Raw genomic sequence first — 22317 nt, 5'->3', positions numbered from 1 at the left:
AGTTGCCAACTTTAGGTATCATGATATATATGAACCCTTTTAAAAATTGTTATTTACTATTTAATAGAGTCACATTTTAAAAGTTTTTTTATGATTCTATAAATTTAAATTGATCCATTTAATAAAAACAATAATTAATCCAACCTCTCTTTTTTAAGTATTTCACCTAATACCGAACATGCAACACATGCTAAAAGAGGATTATTACAAGTTATTTCGATTCTCATTCTTATTCATGAAGGCCTAACATTATAGTAACAATTTTTATTATATATTTGACAATCACAAACATACATAACTTGAAATTCAATTGGCAAGCCCTACAATCATCCAATTATGGAAGCAAACGAATTAAGTGATATATAAAGATGATATTAATACAACGATCATCATCATCATCATCTATTATTTTATTTAAAAATATAAAAAGACAAAATATTTTATTGGGGATAAATATGTGTAAGCAACGAACAAGAAAAGTAACGAAGTAATTGAAAAGATCGAACACACAAATTTTATGTAGAAAAATCCCTCCGAAAAGGATAAAAAAATCACGGACAAAGATAATTCACTAAATCGGAAAAAACGAATAGTATAAATATAGAGATAAAACTAAACTCGAAACCCAAAATAAGAACCCAAAAATAAGAACCCACAAAATTCCTTGAAAGCTTGTAAAAGCTAATTCTAAATGTGTTATGAGTGAATCTTTCTATGGTAGAAAAGGGCCTATTTATAGGCTAAATTTGTAGGTCAAATAATATTAAAATAATCTACACTAATCAGAGGTCAACTGAGACGAATAATCAGAAATTGACTGTAATAAAAAAGGGAAAAATTTCATGACACGTTGCCACGTCGCCACATCACGATGTCCCTTATCATGTTGTTGCGACATCGTTTCTGCTTTTCTTGATCTGCATCAATTCGTTATAGCAGATTAAACTAGTTTCTATACTTAAGAAGATCGTAGGAAATCAATTTTGTTATGTTTTCGTTTAGTTTTTCAGTTTTAGTACTTAGGCAATAAATGAGCAAATTCGGTGATTTATATGACCTTGTGGGCCAAGGTAGTCTAAAGGTAGACTAATATATTTGGTGAGAGTGCAAGACATTATTCGAAGGCACAAAGACAGTGGATTGCCCGCGATGTTGCAACACGAAGCTTGGATGTGGCAACATAGCAAGTAGAGTACCTAAGGAGCAATGTACCATCAGTGTTGCGACAGAACCTTGAAAATACACCCTAACTAGTAAACTTCCATCAGTGCCATCACATAGGCCAAAGGGTGTCGCGACATTTACATGACGAGGTCAGTTAATGGACCAAGGGTGTTTCCGTCTACGCACTGAACTTTAACAAGAAATAGTCAACAATTTTAGGTCATGATCAGTTGCCAAACCTAAAATTATAAGTAGAATTGTTTGAACAGTTTAGAGGACAATTTTTACTTAGTTTTAATTTTACATTCAATTGTAATTTAGATTTCTTTCAACTGTAACTTTTACTTTATTTTATTTTGTTCTTTGCGAGATTTGGATTGTAGATCGATCAACTCTTCACGGATTACTAATTACGCTATTATATTTAAATCAAGATTCTCCTCATCTTTATTATGATCTGTGAGGGAGATTAATGAGTGGATATGGATTAGTTAATACTTATGTAGGATTTCTTAGTAGATCAATTGGTTGGGAAAGGAAGAACTTAAAACCCTAGGCTTGTCGACACTAGGAAGTCATGTAGGTAGGACTGAACTCGAAATCGATATTACCTGTCATGAAAACCTTACCTCAATCCAGTTTGATCTATGAAATTGAGAGATAAGTAGTTCTTGCCGACTCATTAGTTTAGTAGAAGGCCGGGAGCCTTGCCAGGTTAATGATTAACTGATTGAATAAAACCGGAGTAGGAGTTAATTATGAACATTGAAGCGAATAGTATTCTATCATTTAATTCGATAAATTCTAGAATTTATTTCTGCAATTATTTTTATTACTTTTATAAATATCTTTTATCACCACCTTAGGAATAGTCGTAATATAATTTAATTTAAGTACTAGCTTGACCCATTAGTGTAAAAGTTAATATTGATTTAGTCTAGCCTCCTTGGGTACGATCCTCAGAGTACTTCCAGTACTTCATTGTACAATCTATATTACAAGTCTAGCCTCCTTGGGTACGTCAAGAGGCGGTCAAGTTGTTGGCGTCGTTGTCGAGGAGGCTTTGCCATTTGATTAATTTTATTTTTTCTATTTAATAGGATAGCTAGGAAAATTTTCAAATTATAGATACGATTTTTAATTTTTACCAACTTATTTAACTTATTAACTTATTTTTTTTCTTTGTATATCTCAGTGTACGCCTCAAAGGAGAGAAGCATTTTTCTAACTAGTTAATGATCCATAGAGACTAATTTGGAAAAATCATTTAATCATGGATGAAATTGTTACATGTGGTTTAACGATGAGATTATCTTTGATGAAAAAGTATACGAGGAGGGACTATATGAAGAATGGTAGATTATGGAGATTAAAAAATTATTCATGATAGAGGTGAGTGATAAATGATAATAACATATTTTAATCCCATTCTTAATGCGTTTTTGGATGATTATTTATACAATTGGTGAATTTGATGCTCCTAATCCTTTGAAATCATCTTCTTATACTTAGGTGAGCATTTGAGAGTAGAAAGAGCGAAAACGAGCAAAAATCAGAGAAAAGAGCAGATTTCAAGAGCCACATGGGTTGGCCACATGCCCATGTGAGCCACACGGGCTGGACACACACCCATGTGCTAGCCCGTGTCAATTTCGCACCATGCTTCCCAAACACGCAGAAAAACATAACTTTTAGGCTTTCTTAGCATTCTAAAGTCTATAAATACCAAATAGAAGAAGAGATATGGGGGCCATTAGAGAAGATTGAAGAAAACACTAAAGGAACTAATTCCTTAGATACCTAGGGAGGATGAAACATATGACGAATTCTATTATTTAATTTCTGTTTTACATGATAAATACTTGATTCTTGTTCTCAATTATGTATGCTTATTTCTTGTTTTAATATTTCCAGGATATTAATTGATGTTTAATGTGCTTAATTTAGTGGAACAAAAGTCCTGTTTAAGAGTAGATCTAGCATAATTGGGTGGAGTTGCATACAATCCTAGAATAGGACGACATAAATCTATCGGATTAGAGTTAAATCTAATAGAGGAATTCATAGATCGAGGTAATGCGACCATAGGGGTTTTAATTACAAATAGATTTCAATTAATCAACTTAGAGTCAGTTGCTTCTACTCTCGAAAGAGATATTAGCATAATTTAGAGATTTCTACGGATCAAGACACTAAGTGAATAAATCATTTAAATCAAATTAATAATAATAGAAGGAGTCTAGGTGGATTATTTCATAGGTATTGTCTCTTTCATTGGTTATCTTTCGATTATTTTCCTGATACGTTCTCTGTTGCGTTCTTAGTTAAATAAGTTTAGTAATTTTAGATTAAAACTCATCACTCCAAATTGTCGGCTAAATAATAAGAAAATGGTAATTACTAATAGTTTTAGTCCTTGTGGATACGATATTTCTACTCATCGTAGCTATACTATTGTTCGATAGGTGCGCTTTTCTTTGTCGTAAATTTTAGTTAGTACGAAAAACACACATCAAGTTTTTGGCACCGCTGCCAGGGACTAAAATATTAGGAACACTTTATTTTTATTAATTTAGCCATTTTTATATTTATTATATTTGTATTTTAGTTTAATTTTTTACATTCTAATTTTTCTTTTATTTGCTTCTGGCAGGTTCTTTTGGTTTATGACTAGAAGAAACTCGTCGGGACCATTACTTTTTGATAGCGAGATTGAAAGTAGTGTTCGCAGAAATCATAGAGAAGCAAGGTAGACTTGACAGAATTTAGTAGACGAACAAAAAGACATTATTATTACTGAGGATATGGGCGATAATCAGAATATTCAGCTACCTCCTGCAGTTGTTGCAGCTCCTATTCCTTGTATATGTACGATTATGCTAAGCCCATTCTAACTGGGGTTGAATCGAGTATTGTGTGACCTACCATTGCTGGAAATAATTTTGAGCTAAAGCCCAACACCATTCAAATGGTACAACAGTATACCCAGTTCGATGGTTTGCAAGACGAAGATCCAAATACTCATTTCGTAAAATTATTAGAAATCTGTGACATTTTCAAGATTAATGGTGCCACTGGCGACACCATTCGTTTATGGTTGTTCCCATTCTCATTGAGGAACAAAGCTAAATAGTGGTTAAACTCTTTACCATGAGGTTTTATCACTACATAGGCTTAAATGACCAAGAAATTTCTGCTAAAGTACTTCCCACCTGCTAAGACAACCAAGTTGAGGAGTGATATCTCTTCCTTTGTTCAGATCGATTTAGAGACCTTATATGATGCATGAGAGAGATACAAATATTTATTGAGACAGTGCCCTCACCATGAGTTACCTTTATGGTTACAAGTTCAAACCTTCTACAATAGTTTGAATCCTTTAACTAGGTAGTTAACCGATGTAGTGGTCGGTGGAACTCTGAACAATAAAACACCCGAAGTGGTTTATGAATTTATAGAGGAAATGACACTGAATAATTATCAATGACAAGTCATGAGGATGAAGCCGATAAAAGCCACCTGTGTCTTTAATTTAGATGAGATCACCATGTTATAGAATTAAGTAGAAGTACTTAATAAGAAAATTGATGGTTTATATCTTTCTACGCAGGTACATTCGATGATACAATGCGAAACAAATGGAGGACGAATAAATAATCCAGAATGTTTACCCTTCGCTCCTAGCACAGAGAATGAACAAATTAATTATATGGGTAATAATTTTAGGCCTCAAACTAACCCTTATAGTAATAACTATAATGCAAGTTGGAGGAACCATCCCAATTTCTCTTGGGGTGGTCAAGGAAATTAGAGAGCACATCCCCCTTCGATCTTCTAACAACCACTTTATCAGCAAGAGAAAAAGCCGAACCTTGAGGAGATGTTGACAAAGTTTATCACGGTGTTGAAAACACATTTTCAAAACACTGAAGCAGTACTAAAAAATCAACAAGTATCGATTTAAGGGTTCGAGAACCAAATAGGTCAGCTTGCTAAGTTAATTTTAGAAAGACCACAAGGTAGCTTGCCTAGTAATATTGAAACTAACCCAATGGAGTAGTTTCATGCAATTACTATTCGAGACAAAGAAGGGTTAGTTGAATCTGAACAAGAACCAAGGCAAGAAATTGTGGTGAATATTAATAAAGTTGATGAAGATAAGAAAGAACAAAAGCAGACTGTCAAAGAATATACACTTTGAGTGCCATATCCTAATGCGACGAAGAGAGACCACACAAATGAACAGTTTGGTAAATTCCTCAAGCTCTTAAAGAAATTACATATTAACTTACCGTTTGTTGAAGCTCTTTCACAAATCCCAAATTACGTTATTTTTAAAGGAGCTATTGGCAAACAAAAGGAAGATAGATGACTCATTGACTGTGGAGCTTAATGAAGTTTGCTCGGCCATTCTTCAAAATAAACTACCCAACACACTAAAAGATTCAGGGAGTTTTACTATTTCTTGTTTAATTGGTAGTTTAAATATTGATAATACTTTGGCTAATTTAGGGGCTAATATTAATGTTATGCCCTATAAAATGTTTAAACAACTAGGTCTTGGGAAACCCAAACACACTAGGATGAGTATTCAATTAGCAGATAGAACTATCATATATCTTAGGAGTGTTATTGAGAATGTGCTTGTTAAAATAGATAAATTCATATTCCTCGTTGACTTTGTTGTGTTGGACATGGACGAGGGTAGTGATGTGTCTTTAATTTTAGGACAACCCTTTTAGCCATTGCTAGGACTATTATTGATGTTGGTACGGGTGAATTAGTGCTTCGTGTAAGTGACGAAATGATTACTCTCTAAGCACGTGATTCTGTGAGAACTCCTAGTAATCGAGATGATTTTAAATGCTCTGTTAATATGAGTAACCATGTAGCTCAACCTTCTTTGTAGGAAATTCCTCATGAAAGTATGATGGAACCACATTTCAGTCAAGACAACAAAAACAGAACAACTTATGAAGAACGAATGGTGCAAATCGATGAACTAGATGAATGGCGAACACATGTCAATGAGAAATCGAAAAACAATGATGAAAAGCCAAAACGACGCCATGATAAGCATGTGAATAGAACAAACCAATTTAAGGTTGGGGACAAAGTACTGCTGGACAAAATGGATCCACGAATCTCCCCTACGGAGCTTGAGTCAAATAGATCAACCTCATGTACGGTACTGAATGTCTTTACATACGGTACAGTCGAGGTAACTCATTCTAAGTTCGACACAGTTAAGGTAAATAGTACTTGACTCAAACATTAATTTGGTAATAGAATTGATAACGAGAAAGAGGAGCTTCGGCTCAGCGAACCACCGTGACTGCATTAATTTAAAATAAAAAAAATATTTTTGACCCACACGACCTTAACACACGGGTATGTCCCAGGCCGTGTGCGCAATAAGGGGATCGACAATGAGTCACACAGCCTTGACAAACGGCCGTGTTCTAGGCCATGTGCACAAGGGAGCAAATGACAGAGAGTTACACGGTGTAAAAACATGGCCATGTGAGACACACGGCCTGGACACGTGCGTGTCCATGGCCATGTGAGTTCTGGGACTTAAATTTTCCAAAATTCGATAGTTACATGGCCTAAGATGATCCACACAACCTATAGACACGACCGTGTATGGCCGTGTAGCACACACGGGCCTGTCCTAGGTTGTGTGAGTACTGGAGCTATTTTTTTAATTTTAATTTAAAGTCAGTGAGTTACATGGGCAAGAGACACGGTCGTGTTCAAGACATGGCCGGGACACATAGGTGTATGGGAGACACGGCCTCGCACACGTGCGTGGGAGAAGCGAAGGAAATCACACATGACATAGTACACGATCGTACGTGCCACATGGCCTGGACACACGGGCGTGTCCGAGGCCGTGTGACACAATCATGTAGCTCAACATAGGCCCTTACACTGTATTTAAACCCTAGCCCTCTTTTTTTTTGTCTTATTCTTACTTTCAGAACTCCAACCTAACCCTAGTTGGTGCTCTACCCACGTTGACATCCCCTCTTTCGGACATCGTTGTCGGGCACCCTCCATACCAAACCCCATCGCCATCGCCCTCACCCTTCCCCTTTCAACCCCGAACTTTCTCTTTTCTCCCTTCCCCATTTGCCTTCTCTTTTTTCCCCACACCACGCCCACACCCTCCCCCTCTCTTCCCCATTCCCTTCCTCCCTTCAAAACAACACCCTTATCATAACCTTCTCTTCAATCCCCCTATCTGTGTCGTAATCCTGCACCTTCCCACGACTCGCCCTTTCCCCCTTCGATCCTTTCTCACCCCGTCTTCCTCTATCCTCTTTCGCGTCACACAACCACACCCCCAACCGTGTCGCACCCTGACCACCGTCCGTACCACAGCTGACCTCTCTTTGCCATGCGAACCTTCGATCACCGCAACCATCCACCATTTTTCATGACGAACACTAGAGGGAAATCTAAGGTCTTTGTCCCTTCTTCGAAAAAGCAGAAGACTCCTAGTGCGACATATTCATCGGGCGCTTCCGCTGCGGCACGACGTCCATACCTCCAGTTCTCACATGGTCCTCAAGAGGACTTATATTAGCATATTCAACTGAGGCCATTCAGATTAAGCCAATGTATTGATTGGCCACTTTAGAGTAGGTCTAATTAGCTGATTGTGTCTGCGCCATCATTGCTAGAGCTCCTTGTGACTGGTTCTTTTCCATCATCGAGCCCACATTGACCTCTTAGAGTTTTGTTTGACATTTCTCCTACAGCAGGTGATGTTGACCCATGATGAGCCATGCACTATTACTTTTCGACTCGGTGGTACGACGCGACATATGAGTGTCCCAGAGTTTGGAGCTGCATTGGGACTTTACACTGCAAAATTCATGAGTGCCGAGGGGTTTCTCTGATTATATCGACACATCCACTACTCGCCATCTCTTGGCTGGGTAGACCTCACGATGAGTATGACGCCTTATGACCCAAGTCGTTCAAAGGCAACTTCTCTTCCTCTGGCCTTGCGCTACATTCATGCCATCTTGGCTCACACATTGACCGGTAGGAGATAGAGCATCGAAGTCATCGATACAACTGACGCATATTTTTTTATGGATCATGGCCACGGGGCACACCTTTGATCTTGCTTATTTTATCGCCCTAGCTGTCCACCATCAGATAGAAAGTAGTAGGAAGAGTCCTATCTGCTTAGGCCCTTATGTAACTTGACTCACACATCATTTCGATCTTCTTGACACACCGAAGTAGTCTTCCTCCCTTACATTAGTTGGATAGATGTCTCCGCGAGGATTATCCAGTTTGAGTCACATTAGGATGATCGAGTGACTGTGTAGAGTAGATCCTCCTCAATATCGATAATCTCATTCTAACCCTAAGGATGAGCGTGCGAACTTCACTGATGATGTCCCCTTCCACTATGAGGATCCACCTCATTCTCCATCTCAAAGTCACCATCCTACTACATCTACTACAACCTTAGTGGACCTCTCTGAATGGTTCACTCGCTTCAAGCAACACTATTTTTAGCGGTTCGACAGTATTGATGCGACTTTGCAGCAGATCTGTCAGCACCTCCATATATCATCTTCAACGCCAACAACTCATAATATCGATGCTTCTGACGATGAGGATCATTGATTTTATTTTTTTTTCTTTTTAGTTTTCTTTTTCTTTTTATGTTTACTTTTATTTTTGTTTTTAGTTGTTTTATTTTTATTTTCTTAAATTTCTTTCATTTATTATCTTTTGAACTATATTTTTATTTTTATGGTTGTTTGTAATTGAGTTGTAACATTTTAATCTTCTTCACTATTTGTGTTTATTTTCTTATTAGTTTGTTCAGAACCATGCACTACACTTTCAACTGCCTACAAATTTGATTTTCACTATTCTGGCAATTTCATCCATATTTAGGGCAGTTTCAGTTTTCTCCCTCTTTTATGATATTCTACTTATTATGTGTTTATATCTGTTTGTTACATTGAGGACAATGTACATCTTAAGTGTGAGGAGGTTATTTATATAATTATTAGAAAATCCCTGAATTATTTGTGATACTTAAGTAATTTTCTCATACTTCCATTAGAGTGAGTTTTTGTCAATTTGAGATTTTATTGATGTTTTTCTTGGATTGAGTTGTAGATATTTGTGCATTGGTTGATTTAAACTTTAAGACATGATAGAATCAAACATGATAAGTTATTTTTTAGAAATTAAAATTTTTTAGGTTGTTTCTCTGAATTAAGGTATTATCTTCAAGTTTTAAATTTGCAAGTTTGACATCAAAACCATGATTTTTTGTGAGATTTTGAGCCTTTAGAGCGTACATTTTTTATGCTCATTTTATTATTGGTTTTGAGTGTGTCAACTTGATCTGTTATTCTAAAACTTGCTTCGATTATGCATGTTGAGACCACACCTTTGATTTGATATACTAAGATGATAAAGACACTTAGGTTTTAACCCATATATCCCACAGAAGCCCCCTTTTTAAATTAACCCTTAGTGAACCCCGTTGAGCTTAACATCTCTTTTCTTGATTAACTCATGATTCTTAACCCATGACCTATTTTTTTCCTTGTGATCTTTTTTCGTTTTATTGACTCCTTTTTCTTAGAGATTTGATTTGGTTAGTTGCCTAGCTATGCTTTTCTATTTGATTTGTTGAATTATTTCTTTTTGTTCTTGATAAAAAATAAAAAAATCGAAAAGAATATTGATTTTTAATTAGTTTTTTGTTGATGCTCTTGAACAATTAAATTCATATTTTGAGAAGAAGCTCATTTTTGTTCTTGAATAGTTCTTGATTGATGCGCTTGTTTTTAATTTAGTAGTTGTTAATTTTTTTCTAGTTTGGTAATTTATCAACTCGATCTCGATTATAACCAACTTTTCTAGCCTTTCCCCACACCCTTAACCTAAGTCCCATTACAACATCTTAAAGACTTATTTTATAGTGGTGGAGATTTGATTTTCAAGCAAGCTTATGGTAATGACATTTCTTATTCAACTGTTGAGTGCTTATTCTTGAACCTTAAACACTTTGAGTGATTTGAGTGAATTTTTAGTGAGGATGTCAATTCTTGTCGATTTTGAATTAAAGGTAATTACTTAAATAACAGGAGATACCCATGTTTTCGTGCTCTAAAAACTTTTGACTTGGATTGCTTGAATCTTTAATTCCCTTTTAGTTGAATTGTCAAAGTATGATTATTTACGAATTATTTCGAAACATTATTGATAAGAATTACAAGTTAAGAAAGATTAATTTTAATGTGAGTTGAGAATTTTTCTTGAAGACAAGCAAACTCTTAAGTGTGGGGATATTTGATAAATGATAAAACTAACATATTTTAATCCCATTCTTAATGCATTTTTGGATGATTATTTATGCAAATTGGTGAATTTGATGCTCCCAATCCTTTGAATTCATGTTTTTATACTTAGATAAGCATTTGTGAGCAGAAGGAGCGAAAAATGAGTGAAAATTAGAGAAAAAAAGTAGATTTTAGGAGCCACACGGGTTGGGCACACACCTATGTGAGCCACACGGGCTGGACACACACCCATGTGCCAGCCCGTGTCAGTTTCGTACCTTACTTCCCAAATACGTAGAAAAGCATAATTTTTAGGCTATCTAAGCATTTTAAAGTCTATAAATACCAAATAGAAGAAAAGATATGGGGGCCATTAGAGAAGATCGAAGATAACACTCAAGGAACACCATTAGAGCCATTTTTGAAGCAGATTTCCATCAAGATCAAAGACCTCCTTTTTATTTCTTCTGAAGTTTTTATAAGTTACTTTTTTTCTTGTGGTTTTTCTGGCTTTGAGATGTTTTATTTCAGAATTATGAACTAATTCCCTAGATATCTAGGGAGGATGAAGCCTATGACGAATTCTATTATTTAATTTCTGTTTTACATGATAAATACTTGATTCTTATTCTCAGTTATGTGTGCTTATTTCTTTTTTTAATATTTTCGGGATATTAATTCTTGTTTAATTTGCATGCAATCCTAGAAATAGGACAATATAAATCTATCAGATTAGAGTCAAATCTAATAGGGGAATCCATGGATCGAGTTAATGCGACAATAAGAGTTTTAATTAGAAAGGGATTTCAATTAATCAACCTAGAGTCAATTGCTTCTACTCTCGAAAGAGATATTAGCATAATTTAGGGATTTCTACAGATCAAGACACCAAGTGAATCAATCATTTAAATTAGATTATTTTCCTGATTTGTTATCCGTTGCGTTCTTAGTTAGATTAGTTTAGTAATTTTAGATTAAAACTCATCACTCCAAATTTCGGTTAAATAGTAAGAAAATAGTAATTACTAATACTTTTAGTACTCGTGGATACGATATTTCTACTCACCATAGCTATATTATTGTTCGATAGGTGCATTTGCCTTTGTCGTAAATTTTAGTTAGTATAGAAAACACACATCAGTGAGCTAATAAGGAAACGAAGCCTCAACGAACCAGTGGAGTAATGACCAAGGCATTGATATAGTCGAACATCCATGCGAGTTCATTGGAAAGTTGTATAAGGCACTTGAAGAAGGTTACGATATGACTGAACATGCAGACAAGCCTTCATGCGAAACCATTAATACGTCAAACTTTGAGGTATTATTGAACATGTCGGACATGATTGCACAAATGATGAAAATGCTTCAAGAAATATTTGAAGTGTTTCCTCTAAGGGAAAAAGTCGTGCCTGACATTCACAACTTTTATAATGAGGACCCCTGTACTATCATCAATCATGATAAGATTCATGGTGAAATTCAATGAGAGCTTAGAACCGGAGATTATGGGGATAAGTTAAATATAGTTGAAGCGGTCTCTGATCCAATTGACATAGAAACAAATGTAACCGTAGAGGTGGAAGTGAAAGATGAACTAACAATTGGCACAAAGCTTCTACCAATTTTAAATGAAAGTGTGGAAGAGGCAATACACTTTTTGGCCATAGTTGGAGAGGTGCCAATCGAAAAGGTTGAGGAGTTTGATTCACTCTTATTTGACTATGGCAGTAAGGTTCAAGCAAACAAAGCTTCACGGGACATGGATAGGAGGAAGCTCGAGGCAATAATACCCTGGAAAATGATTTAGGGTTGGCTTAAATTTGGTACCAAATGGATCACAATGTGGATGTCACACCGGTAAAAAATAAGGCAAAATCATTGGAATAAGCCAAAGGGGCTGGTTCATATAAATCGGCAGAAAAATAAATGTCGGATCAAAGTGATGAAAACCAGTTTGAGGTTCTTCTATGGTGGCAACACGTATCGTCTCAGTTTTTAAAGAACTTCTATTTTTCTTTTAAATTTTGTTTCATTTTTTTAGTTTTTTATTTATTTATTTATTTATTTATTTAAATTTATTTTATTTAGTATTAATCTTATTTATGTTTAGTTTTTTTCCCACAGTTATTGAGTGACACGATGGGGTCTGGACAAACAAGAAAGCAGATATCCATGAAAAACCTAATTGAGTTGTCGATTGAATTTGGCAGCCATGCATGAATTTATTGTAGAGAGACAATGATTATGTTGTATATTATTGTAATTTGATTATTTTTTATGAACATTAAATGATATTAATTAAATAGGAGTAGGATGAAAATTAGGACTAAGTAGTTAGTTTAGGACTTAATTATATTAGAATCATTAAGAATTAGGGTATGAATGTACTAAAAACCTTGAAAAACAAAAAAATCAGGCCAAAAATAGAGTTGTTGCAACATAGAATCTTCGTGTCGCAACATCGACAACAGACGCCAAGAATGGAGAAATTTAGCTCTTTGTCGCAAAACAGGTACCCCTATGTTGCAACACCAAAGATAGTGGCCTCAAATTAAAAAATTTCAAGTTTTCTCGCGAGATTGAACCCCAATGTTGTGAAAACAAAACACTGCTAAGGGTGTCACGACGCGAAACCCTTGTGTCACTGATCTACTGCAATTCGTTGTAACAGATTAAACCATTTTCAGTATTTGAGGAGCTTGTATAAAAATATTTAGTTATGTTTTTACTTAGTTTTTAATTTTAGTTCATAAATAATAAAAACTATGATTTGATCCATTTATATGATCTTCGAGGCCAAAATAGGCCTAAAGGAATACTAACATATTCAGTTAGTGTGCAAGACATCATTCAGAGGCATAAAGACACAAGATTGGCCACGACATTGTAACACAGAGTGTCGATGTCGCAACATAGTGAGTAGAGCACTCAAGAGGAGCAAACTACCTTTAAAATTATTCATAATTTAGTTATATTAATAGTAATTTTATAGTTAGTGTTGTTTGAAATGAATTAGTTTAGAACTATTAGTCGGATTGAGGAATAGTCGAGGTACCAATCCAAAGAACAAAAATCTTGTTGACTCGGGAATCAATATAGACCCGTTGAATCGGACTAAAAGATCAATTAAATAGGATTTTATTTTATTTTTTTTAATTTTAAAGCTTATAACAACTAGCAGATAAGAAATTATATCAATAGTAATTTTAAAGGTGAATTTACTTGATGTATCCCTTTATATTAAGATTTAGTTCAAAATAGTTTTACTATTAAATGAATCAATTTAATTCCTGTATTATTAAAAATAATCAAACCCATTCAAGTCTTCTTCCTCACACTACACCAACATCATCATACTTATAAAAATACCAAGTTGATTTACAATTTTCAAGTTTATGTACCGATTTAGATACTAAGTAGAAGTTGCCAACTTTAGGTATCATGATATATATGAACCCTTTTAAAAAATGTTATTTACTATTTAACAGTCACATTTTAAAAATTTTTAATAATTTTGTAGATATTTTATTTGGAGTTGAACTATAAAATAATAATTTGATGTCATTTTCTAAAACAATAAATATTAACTTTATTTAATTATTTTTATTAATATAAAATTAAAATCATCCATTTTGATAATAAAAAATTAATTTAATCCAACCTCTCTTTCTAAGTATTTCACCTAAATACCAAACACGCACACACAATGCATAAAAGAGAAATATTACAAGTTATTTTCGATTCTCATTCTTATTCATGAAGATCTAACATGAATAGTACAGTTTTTATTAATATATTTTGAGAATCACAAACATACATAACTTGAAATTCAATTGGCAAGCCGTACAATCAACCAATTATGGAAAGCAAAGGAATTAAGTGTTACATATAAAGATGATATTAATGCAGTGATCTCATCATCATCATCTACTTGCTCATGCCTTTTTCTACCGCTGGAGCCATCTCCCGCCCTGGGTTCTTCTCCACATTTGCATGCCAACCTGCATATATAAATATACCCCACAAAATTAATGACCTCAAACAAAAATTTATTTCATCATACCAACGTATTTATTCGGAGATATTTGTTTACAGCTACTCAATTAATATACTTGAAGTTATATTAAGAATAATTAAAAGGGGTATAATATTAGTATGTAGACATACCGATAGACATGTCGAATCCACGGTTCTGGACCTCACGATACTCTTGTGTCAAAGCACAAGGCTCGCAGCAGAAATGACGCATGCAATCGCCACAATCGCCTCCTTTCAAGTTATACTGCTTTCTCAGTTTGGATCGGTAGCAGCAAGAATATAAGCACCCACACCCGGTGATGAACATTATTAATGTGTATAGTGCCCCACTTGCCCCACATGCTGCACCATCCAACAGTGTTTTTCAACATTATTATTAATTACATAATATCTCTTTAAATATATACATATGTCTGCAAACCTAAGATGATAAGATTTCAATTTAGAAATTAATAACTTACAAGTCGACCCTTTATCAACAATCTCAGCAATCTGGCCAAAGGTGATGCATGGGCACCAGTATGAAATGCAACCTGAAATGTCCATATATTTAATTGATAAACTAATTCATATATTTAAAAAGACACAACTGATATTGAAGAAAGAAGAAAGGGTTACAAGTTTTCAGGTCAGAGCAACAATCGCAGAATCCGGCGGACCAAGGAAGTTCATTTTGAGGCTGTCTGATGGGTGGTTCATGGTTGAGGAATTTAGGCAGGATAAAGTTGCAATTCAAAATGAAAGAGATGAATATGAAAAGAAGGAATTTGAGCTTGTTAATTTTCTATGCATTTATGAAACTGAAGAAGACCCTTATTTATAGATGGATGAAGATTTAAATTGTTAGAGAGAAATACAAGTCAACAGCCGCCAGCACGTCCCACCTCGTCTTGGAACCGTTTGCCATTGCCGCTAGTCTAATATCTTCTATCAAAAAGCTTTTCATCAATTAATATAGTTACAAGTTGCACAATCTGCCACTCACACTTGTCGACTGCTAGAGTCACCAAATGGTTAGATCTATTGGTTCCGCCTGTTGAGCAGGTCAATGCTATCTTGATAGTAACCATAGTAATTTATATATTTAAAGTTTGTTTATCCTATATTATATTTTAATCACTTATATTTGAAATGTTATGTTTTAGCCACTTATATTATGGTTTTGTTACGAAGTGGTTACTCTACTGTCAAACTCTATTATCTCCCTAATGGCAGTCCTACGTGACAGTTTAAATGGGTTTTAAATGCGAACTTGAATGTTCAGTTGCTGAGATGAAAATAAATTTTTAATTAAATAAATTTAATTTGGACAGCCAAGCAAAACATTTAAGTTGGCATTTAAAACTCATTTGGACTACCACGTAGAATCGCCGTTAGGAAGGTAACGGAGCTTAACGATAGAGTGACCACTTCGTACCAAAACGATAACGTAAGTGACCAAAATGTAACATTTCAAACATAAGTGACTAAAATGTAATCTGAGGTAAATAAAAGTGATTATTTTTTATAGTTTATCCTATATTTAACGCAATTATATATGCTTTAATTAATGATAATAATTATACATGCGTCCTTGCTTCCTATATCTGTGGGTAATTGGGATGCCTCAAAACAGTTTTGGTTATGGCAGATTAATTAGGCTGCGCTGCCGCGTTTGGTATGGTGTCTCTTGACTATAACACGTGTGATTTTTAAGGAGGCTTGAAATATCTAAAAAATAGGACTCCAAAATTTAGGACTCCGAATCTAGTTTGGCTCAAATTATTTTTTATATTATGAAATGATATTATATATTTTATAACACATTTATATTAAACACAATAATAGCAAATGTTTTAAAAAATATGTTAAGTACATATAAAATTATTAAATCTTAGATAAAAATAGTATGCATTAATTTTATTTTCTAAAACATGAGTAATGTTTTGTTTAGCATTGCTTTTTAAGAGTATTTTTAGAGTTAAAAGCACTTTTGGAACCAGAAACAATGCTAAACAAACAACTTTTAAAATTAGAAGTACTTTTAAAAAGTGCTTTTAAACCTAAAAGCAAATGTAAATTTTTTTAGCTTTTGCTATTGACAAAAGTGCTTTTGGACCAAATGACAGTTTCAACTCTTATAATATATTTTATATAAAATTTATATTTTGTATTTAATTATTTTCTTATTAAAATTTATTTTAAATATATAACATATAATATTTAAATTTTTATTGATTATATTTTATTATTTAAAATATAGTTTATATATTCAAATTAAATTTTATGAATAATTAATATAAATTGTTTAAAAAAATTTAAAATTTATATTTCATATATTAAATATTAACAACAAATTATAATAATTTTTTTATATTGTTACTAAGATATCATAATATTAACTAATTTGAACATTATTTAAATGTATATTTATTGCTTTATAACATAATGTCTAAAATGGACATTTTATTTCTGAAAAGTAATTTTTTACAGCAATACTAAACACTTAAATTTTAAACCAAACTTTTAAAATCACTTTTCCACAGCATTTCTCAAAAGCAATGCTAAACTAGCCTTAAGGCTTAAACGAGTTTAGTTTAATCATTTATAAATATGAGTAAACTTGAATAAAAATTGAGTATTTTGGGCTAGGCTAGTATTTTAAGTAGCATAGATTATGTTAATATCTTACATAGCTCAATTCGAATCCGACTCGACCTATGAACACCGCTACTAATCATATTTTTTTCCAACCAATAAATATATGTTTAAACAATAGGAGGGTTACCTTCCGATTTCTTAATTTGTTTAAGTTAAACTTAATTTCTAACCATTTTCTTATAAAGTTGAGAAAAAAGATAGAACTAAAGATCCTTTGTTAATTAGGTTGTCAATTTTGTTGGTTTGGTAAAGAAAGCAAGCCATTTTAGATTGTTTGGACAGCATAATCGGTGTGCAATCGTTCCTAGACAGATAGTGATTTAACTGATAATTATACATACCCATTTTGGCGTTTTCATGTTCACTCTATTCAGTTGGAATGACTGTAGATTAAATAAGACACTCGTTATAACTTAATTATTCGCTGCAAACCTCTTTTATACATATATATATGTTTATACATTCTGAATGAACAAAGTAAATCTCAAAGAAGACAACTTTGCCTTGTTCATCGCAGCAAACGTGAATTGCAAGTATTTCAATCCATTTTTTCACTCAGATCAATAGCTTTCCGCAATTTTATTTTCCAAGCAGTAGGTAATCTGCATGTACTCATCATCACCTCTTGACATTGGGCAACAGGCTCCGGTCACTGGGATTCCCGTTGCCCCAACAAACCAACAATATCCTACCCAAAGATACACGCCGACAGCCGTGAAGGTCCCTTGGTCCACTGGACTCTATGACTGCACCGCCGATGTTCCAAACTGTAATTACCCTTTTCTTTTCAAATAAAATAAATCGCATCATTAAAATGTTTTTAGTTTCATAATGAAATAAATTTTTCATAGGTTGCCTCACATGTTGGTGTCCTTGCATTACCTTTGGGCATATTGCTGACATCGTCAGCCAAGGATCAATCTGTAAGTTTCTTTCACGAGGAGAACAACGTGTGCATAGATTCTTTACTTGTGTCGTCCAATATTTATGATGGATTAACATAAACATATAATTCTGGGGTGGTGCAGCTTGTAGAGCAAGTGGGGCCTTCTTCGTATTGCTTAGTATTTTGACGGTGTGTATTTCCAATCGCATTTACTCTTACACCTATCGAGCTAGACTACGGAGTCAATACATCTTGGAAGAGAGCCCTTGCAGGGATTGCTACCTTCATTTTTGGTGCGAGGCTTGCGCCCTGTGTCAAGAATACCGCGAGCTCAAAAACCGTGGCTTTGATGTTTCCCTTGGTAAACACATTTGACGACTTTATGCTTTTGTTCTCAAGTTTTTTTTAGTTAAAGAAACAAACCGGTGACGCAAATCTTACCCTCTACTTGGTAGATATTGTATTTAACCGGATTTTAGTCATTCAATTTTACCGAGAATTTATGTGCCTAAAGAGCTAATAGGAAACTAAAATATGTTTTTTTGCTTGCATCTGGATACCCTATTTCTAATTGAAGAAAAAAAAGATTTTTCTGATAAAATGATAGAAAAAATAAATAAAAATCATATTTTTAAAGAAGAAATATATAAAATATCTAATTTCAAAATATGGAGTTAAAGACATATAGAAAAAATAAGTGGAAATACAGCAGCAAAGGATACTAGAGGAGGATGGAGAAAGCCTAAAGAAATCATTGAAAAGTAGTTTAGAAATCTTTCTTTTTCTTTTCACCATCCTTGTATATTTCTTTATAATCATCTTAATTTTATCTTTAGTAAATAATGGGATTTCTGTTAATCCTCCTCTAGTATCCTTTGCTACTGTATTTCCACTTATTTTTTCTATATGTCTTTGACTCCATATTTGGATTTAGATATATTATATATTTCTTCTTTAGAAATATAATTTTTATTTATTTTTTCTATCATTTCATCATAAAAGTCTTTTTCTTCTCCAATTAAATTTCCTAATTTTTTATCTTGCTATTCATTTTTAGGAATTTCTTCTATTAAGTTTATACCATTAAACATAATAAATAATGATGAAAATATAGACTTAATAGATGCAGGAAAATCTTGTAAGAGATGAAAAGAAAAATTTTGAGCTACTATTTCTTTAATATAACCCCATTCAATACTGCTTATATCAAATGGTTCATGATCCAGTCTAAATTTTATAGTAGGAAATTTTTCATCTAAATCATTAGTAAAAACATAAGCTTGTAGAAAATATTCTGAAAGGGTTTTTTGAAATTGAGCTTGCTATTTGCAAATATCTCCATTTATTTTTGTAAAAATTTCTACTGGTAAAATTTTTCTAGCTTTATTATATAAACATAGTCTAAATATTTTATTCATAATAGGATTATTTTTTCCTTTATTAATAAAATATTAAAATATATCAAGAAGATTGTTTATCTCCTTAATATTTATATTTTTTCCTTTATTAATAGAATTATGCGCATGAATTTGAGTCCATGTCGTATAGTTTATATTGTCTCTTCAATCACTCAGCTCTAGTAATATTTAATGCTTCGAGGGTACAACTAAAACAAACCTATAATTTAAAATTTGTATGACCAAAAGGCTTTTTCATTTTATTTTTTTGGGACTATGTAGGATGGCATGGAAACTGGGAGAGGCAGAAAATTTTGGGGGTGCCAATGCCAATGCCAATGCCAATGCCAATGGCTCCTGCAGAGATGGAAACCGGCATGAGAAGATAAAAAGGATGACGGCTTTGATGATCCCTCCTTATATTGTCATCTAAAGGGATTGGAATGGAACAACGTAATTTACTTCATTTGTAATTTTGATGATTATAAATATGAAGTTGTTGCTAGTTGGGAAAAGAAAATTATATTAACCCTATTCATTAGAGTATTAATATATATTTTTAAGGTAGTTAGTATTATTGTTGTTGTAGCAAAGATATAAATTTGAATGCCCTTAGGCACATAATATCTTTCGTTTTAAAATCGAAGGAATTATGAGTAATTTAGAAATTCTATAAAAAATGTATTTAATTATATATTTATGCTTTCTTTGAAGAAAAAACTTATTTATTATATATGTATTACAATAGTTTAATATAAAATAAAGAATAGTTAGTACCAATTGAATTAAAATTAAGCCGGACTTTTCCTTCTCTTTATTAAAAATAAGTCATAGGAGTGGCTACATATTATCAATTGAATTAGTTTATTACTAACTTATATAATAACACTCCTACTAAACGTAGCATTAAATATTTAATCTATATTATAATTTTCGTTGCTGTATATTTGCCAAATTTTCAGAATGTTTTTGTTAAAAATCTTGATTAAACAATTTCATATTTTTGAGAAATGTTGTGATTGAAACATTTGAATAATTGACTTTTCAAGAGTTCTATTATCCACTTACTATATTTGAAGATATATTGTTTTTATACATGTTCAAGCGTTAAACATCTCTTCCTTTCTTTTATATCTTACCAAAGATCAATTAGAGTGCAGTCCTAGATGCATATTTTGATCACATTAGTTAAAAAGATTACGAGCACGTTTGGTTCGCTGTATTGGATTAGAGGTGTATTGGATTAAAGGTGTAATGGAATAGAGGTGTAATAGCAAATCAACTGTTTGGTTGAATGTAATGGAATAGAGGCGTAATAGTAAAACTGTGTTTGGTTGAATGTAATAGAGGTGTAATAGCATAATGGAGAAAACTAAAATGACCAGAATACCCTTAGCATAAATTTGTTTTGGTAAATGATTATTGTTATTGTTATTTAAATTTTAATAAGATTATTTATTATCAAAAATAAATAATTTAATCATATTTAAACATAATTATTATTTAATATATTTTAATTAAAATATATAATTTAATAAAATTCTTAATAATTAGCAGAAATTTGTTTTGGTAAATTATTTTATTTAAATTTTAATAAGATTATTAATATCAATAATAAATAATTTAATCATATTTAAACATAATTATTATTAAATATATTTTAATTAAAATATATAATTTAATAAAATTCTTAATAATTAATATTCTTATATGAATTTACTCAAACCATAATATATGATACTGTAAAATATAAAATAACATAATTATTATTAAATATAATATAATTAAAATATATAATTTAATAAAATTCTTAATAATTAATATTCTTATATGAATTTACTCAAATCATAATATATGATACTATAAAATAAAATTTTAAATAATTAATATTAAATATATTTTAATTTAAATATATGATTTAATAAAATTTAAAATAATTATAACTAATAAATTATATTTTATGAATTTGTATAATTTAAAATAATAATTATTACATATAATTTAATAATAATATAAAATTTCATAAAATTCTTGATAATAAATTTTCTTATATGAATTTATACAATTTAAAATAATTAATATTAAATATAATTTAATAGTGATATATAATCTCATGAAATTGTTAATAATAAAATGTTCTTATATGAATTTACTAAAATCAATATATAACTTGAACATAATTAACTTTTATATTAAGAAAAGGTTAGATGAAAATGAAATTGTACATTATAATCCATATGTTATATAGTTTTACAACATCAAAAAGTTTGAACATTGATATTTAATGGTAAGAAAGAAATCTTCTAACCCATTCCAATCGGGCAACTGAAGGTAAACTAAAGAAAACGATCATTTGAGTTGGATGGTCGGGAATTTTACTCAATGCATCATACCGCTGATCGTCGGTTAAACCTTCAATTGACCATAAGGCTGAATATAAGTTTGAAGCTCTCTCTTCCATATTTTGATGTTCTTCTGACCGCTGCTGAACTACCACCTCGGAGGCAATACTCCTACTGATTTGCTTCATAATGCTCTTTAAAAAAATGTTACCTATTAGTAAAAACATATAACCTATTTTAAATTCAAAAAAGAACAATAATTATGCAGCAATAACCATAACCATAATTCAACAAGCTTTAATGAGTATTACAAGAATACAAACAACAGAAGCTGCTACAGAAGCTACTAAAGAAATTAACCATAACCATATTCATTTGGGAAACACCAGAAGCTGCTACAGCAATACAGCCATGGAATCAGGGAAAACATACAAACAAAACCATGAATACCAATGGAAAACTAACCTGTAATGAGCAAATGGGGGACGAATGCGATGTGGAAGTGTTGGAACAAAG

The 22317-nt window shown here is 32.4% G+C and overlaps 2 protein-coding genes and 1 non-coding gene across 3 annotated transcripts; 1 reads left to right on the top strand and 2 right to left on the bottom strand.

Annotated features, from left to right (window-relative positions):
• Window positions 1-4390: 4390 nt before the first annotated feature.
• On the bottom strand, window positions 4391-4497 carry LOC121214248 (small nucleolar RNA R71). The gene has a single exon (XR_005909833.1). It is a non-coding gene; the product is annotated as a small nucleolar RNA R71 (small nucleolar RNA).
• Window positions 4498-14228: 9731 nt separating this feature from the next.
• On the bottom strand, window positions 14229-15443 carry LOC107921593 (protein PLANT CADMIUM RESISTANCE 2). The gene is made up of 5 exons (XM_016851424.2): window positions 15402-15443; window positions 15155-15320; window positions 14998-15069; window positions 14666-14878; window positions 14229-14499 (listed from the first exon to the last, which is right to left on the bottom strand). The coding sequence occupies exons 1-5, from the start codon at window positions 15441-15443 to the stop codon at window positions 14426-14428; spliced, it is 567 nt and encodes a 188-aa protein (XP_016706913.1). The 3' UTR covers window positions 14229-14425.
• Window positions 15444-17782: 2339 nt separating this feature from the next.
• LOC107921592 (protein PLANT CADMIUM RESISTANCE 2) lies at window positions 17783-19848 on the top strand. Its single transcript, XM_016851423.1, has 4 exons — window positions 17783-17945; window positions 18028-18099; window positions 18205-18423; window positions 19742-19848. The coding sequence occupies exons 1-4, from the start codon at window positions 17783-17785 to the stop codon at window positions 19846-19848; spliced, it is 561 nt and encodes a 186-aa protein (XP_016706912.1).
• The last annotated feature ends 2469 nt before the right edge of the window (window positions 19849-22317 follow it).

The sequence above is a fragment of the Gossypium hirsutum genome, chromosome D01 (assembly GCF_007990345.1).
Source record: "Gossypium hirsutum isolate 1008001.06 chromosome D01, Gossypium_hirsutum_v2.1, whole genome shotgun sequence".
NCBI lineage: Eukaryota > Viridiplantae > Streptophyta > Magnoliopsida > Malvales > Malvaceae > Gossypium > Gossypium hirsutum.
This window is presented reverse-complemented; position numbering and strand designations above follow the sequence as displayed.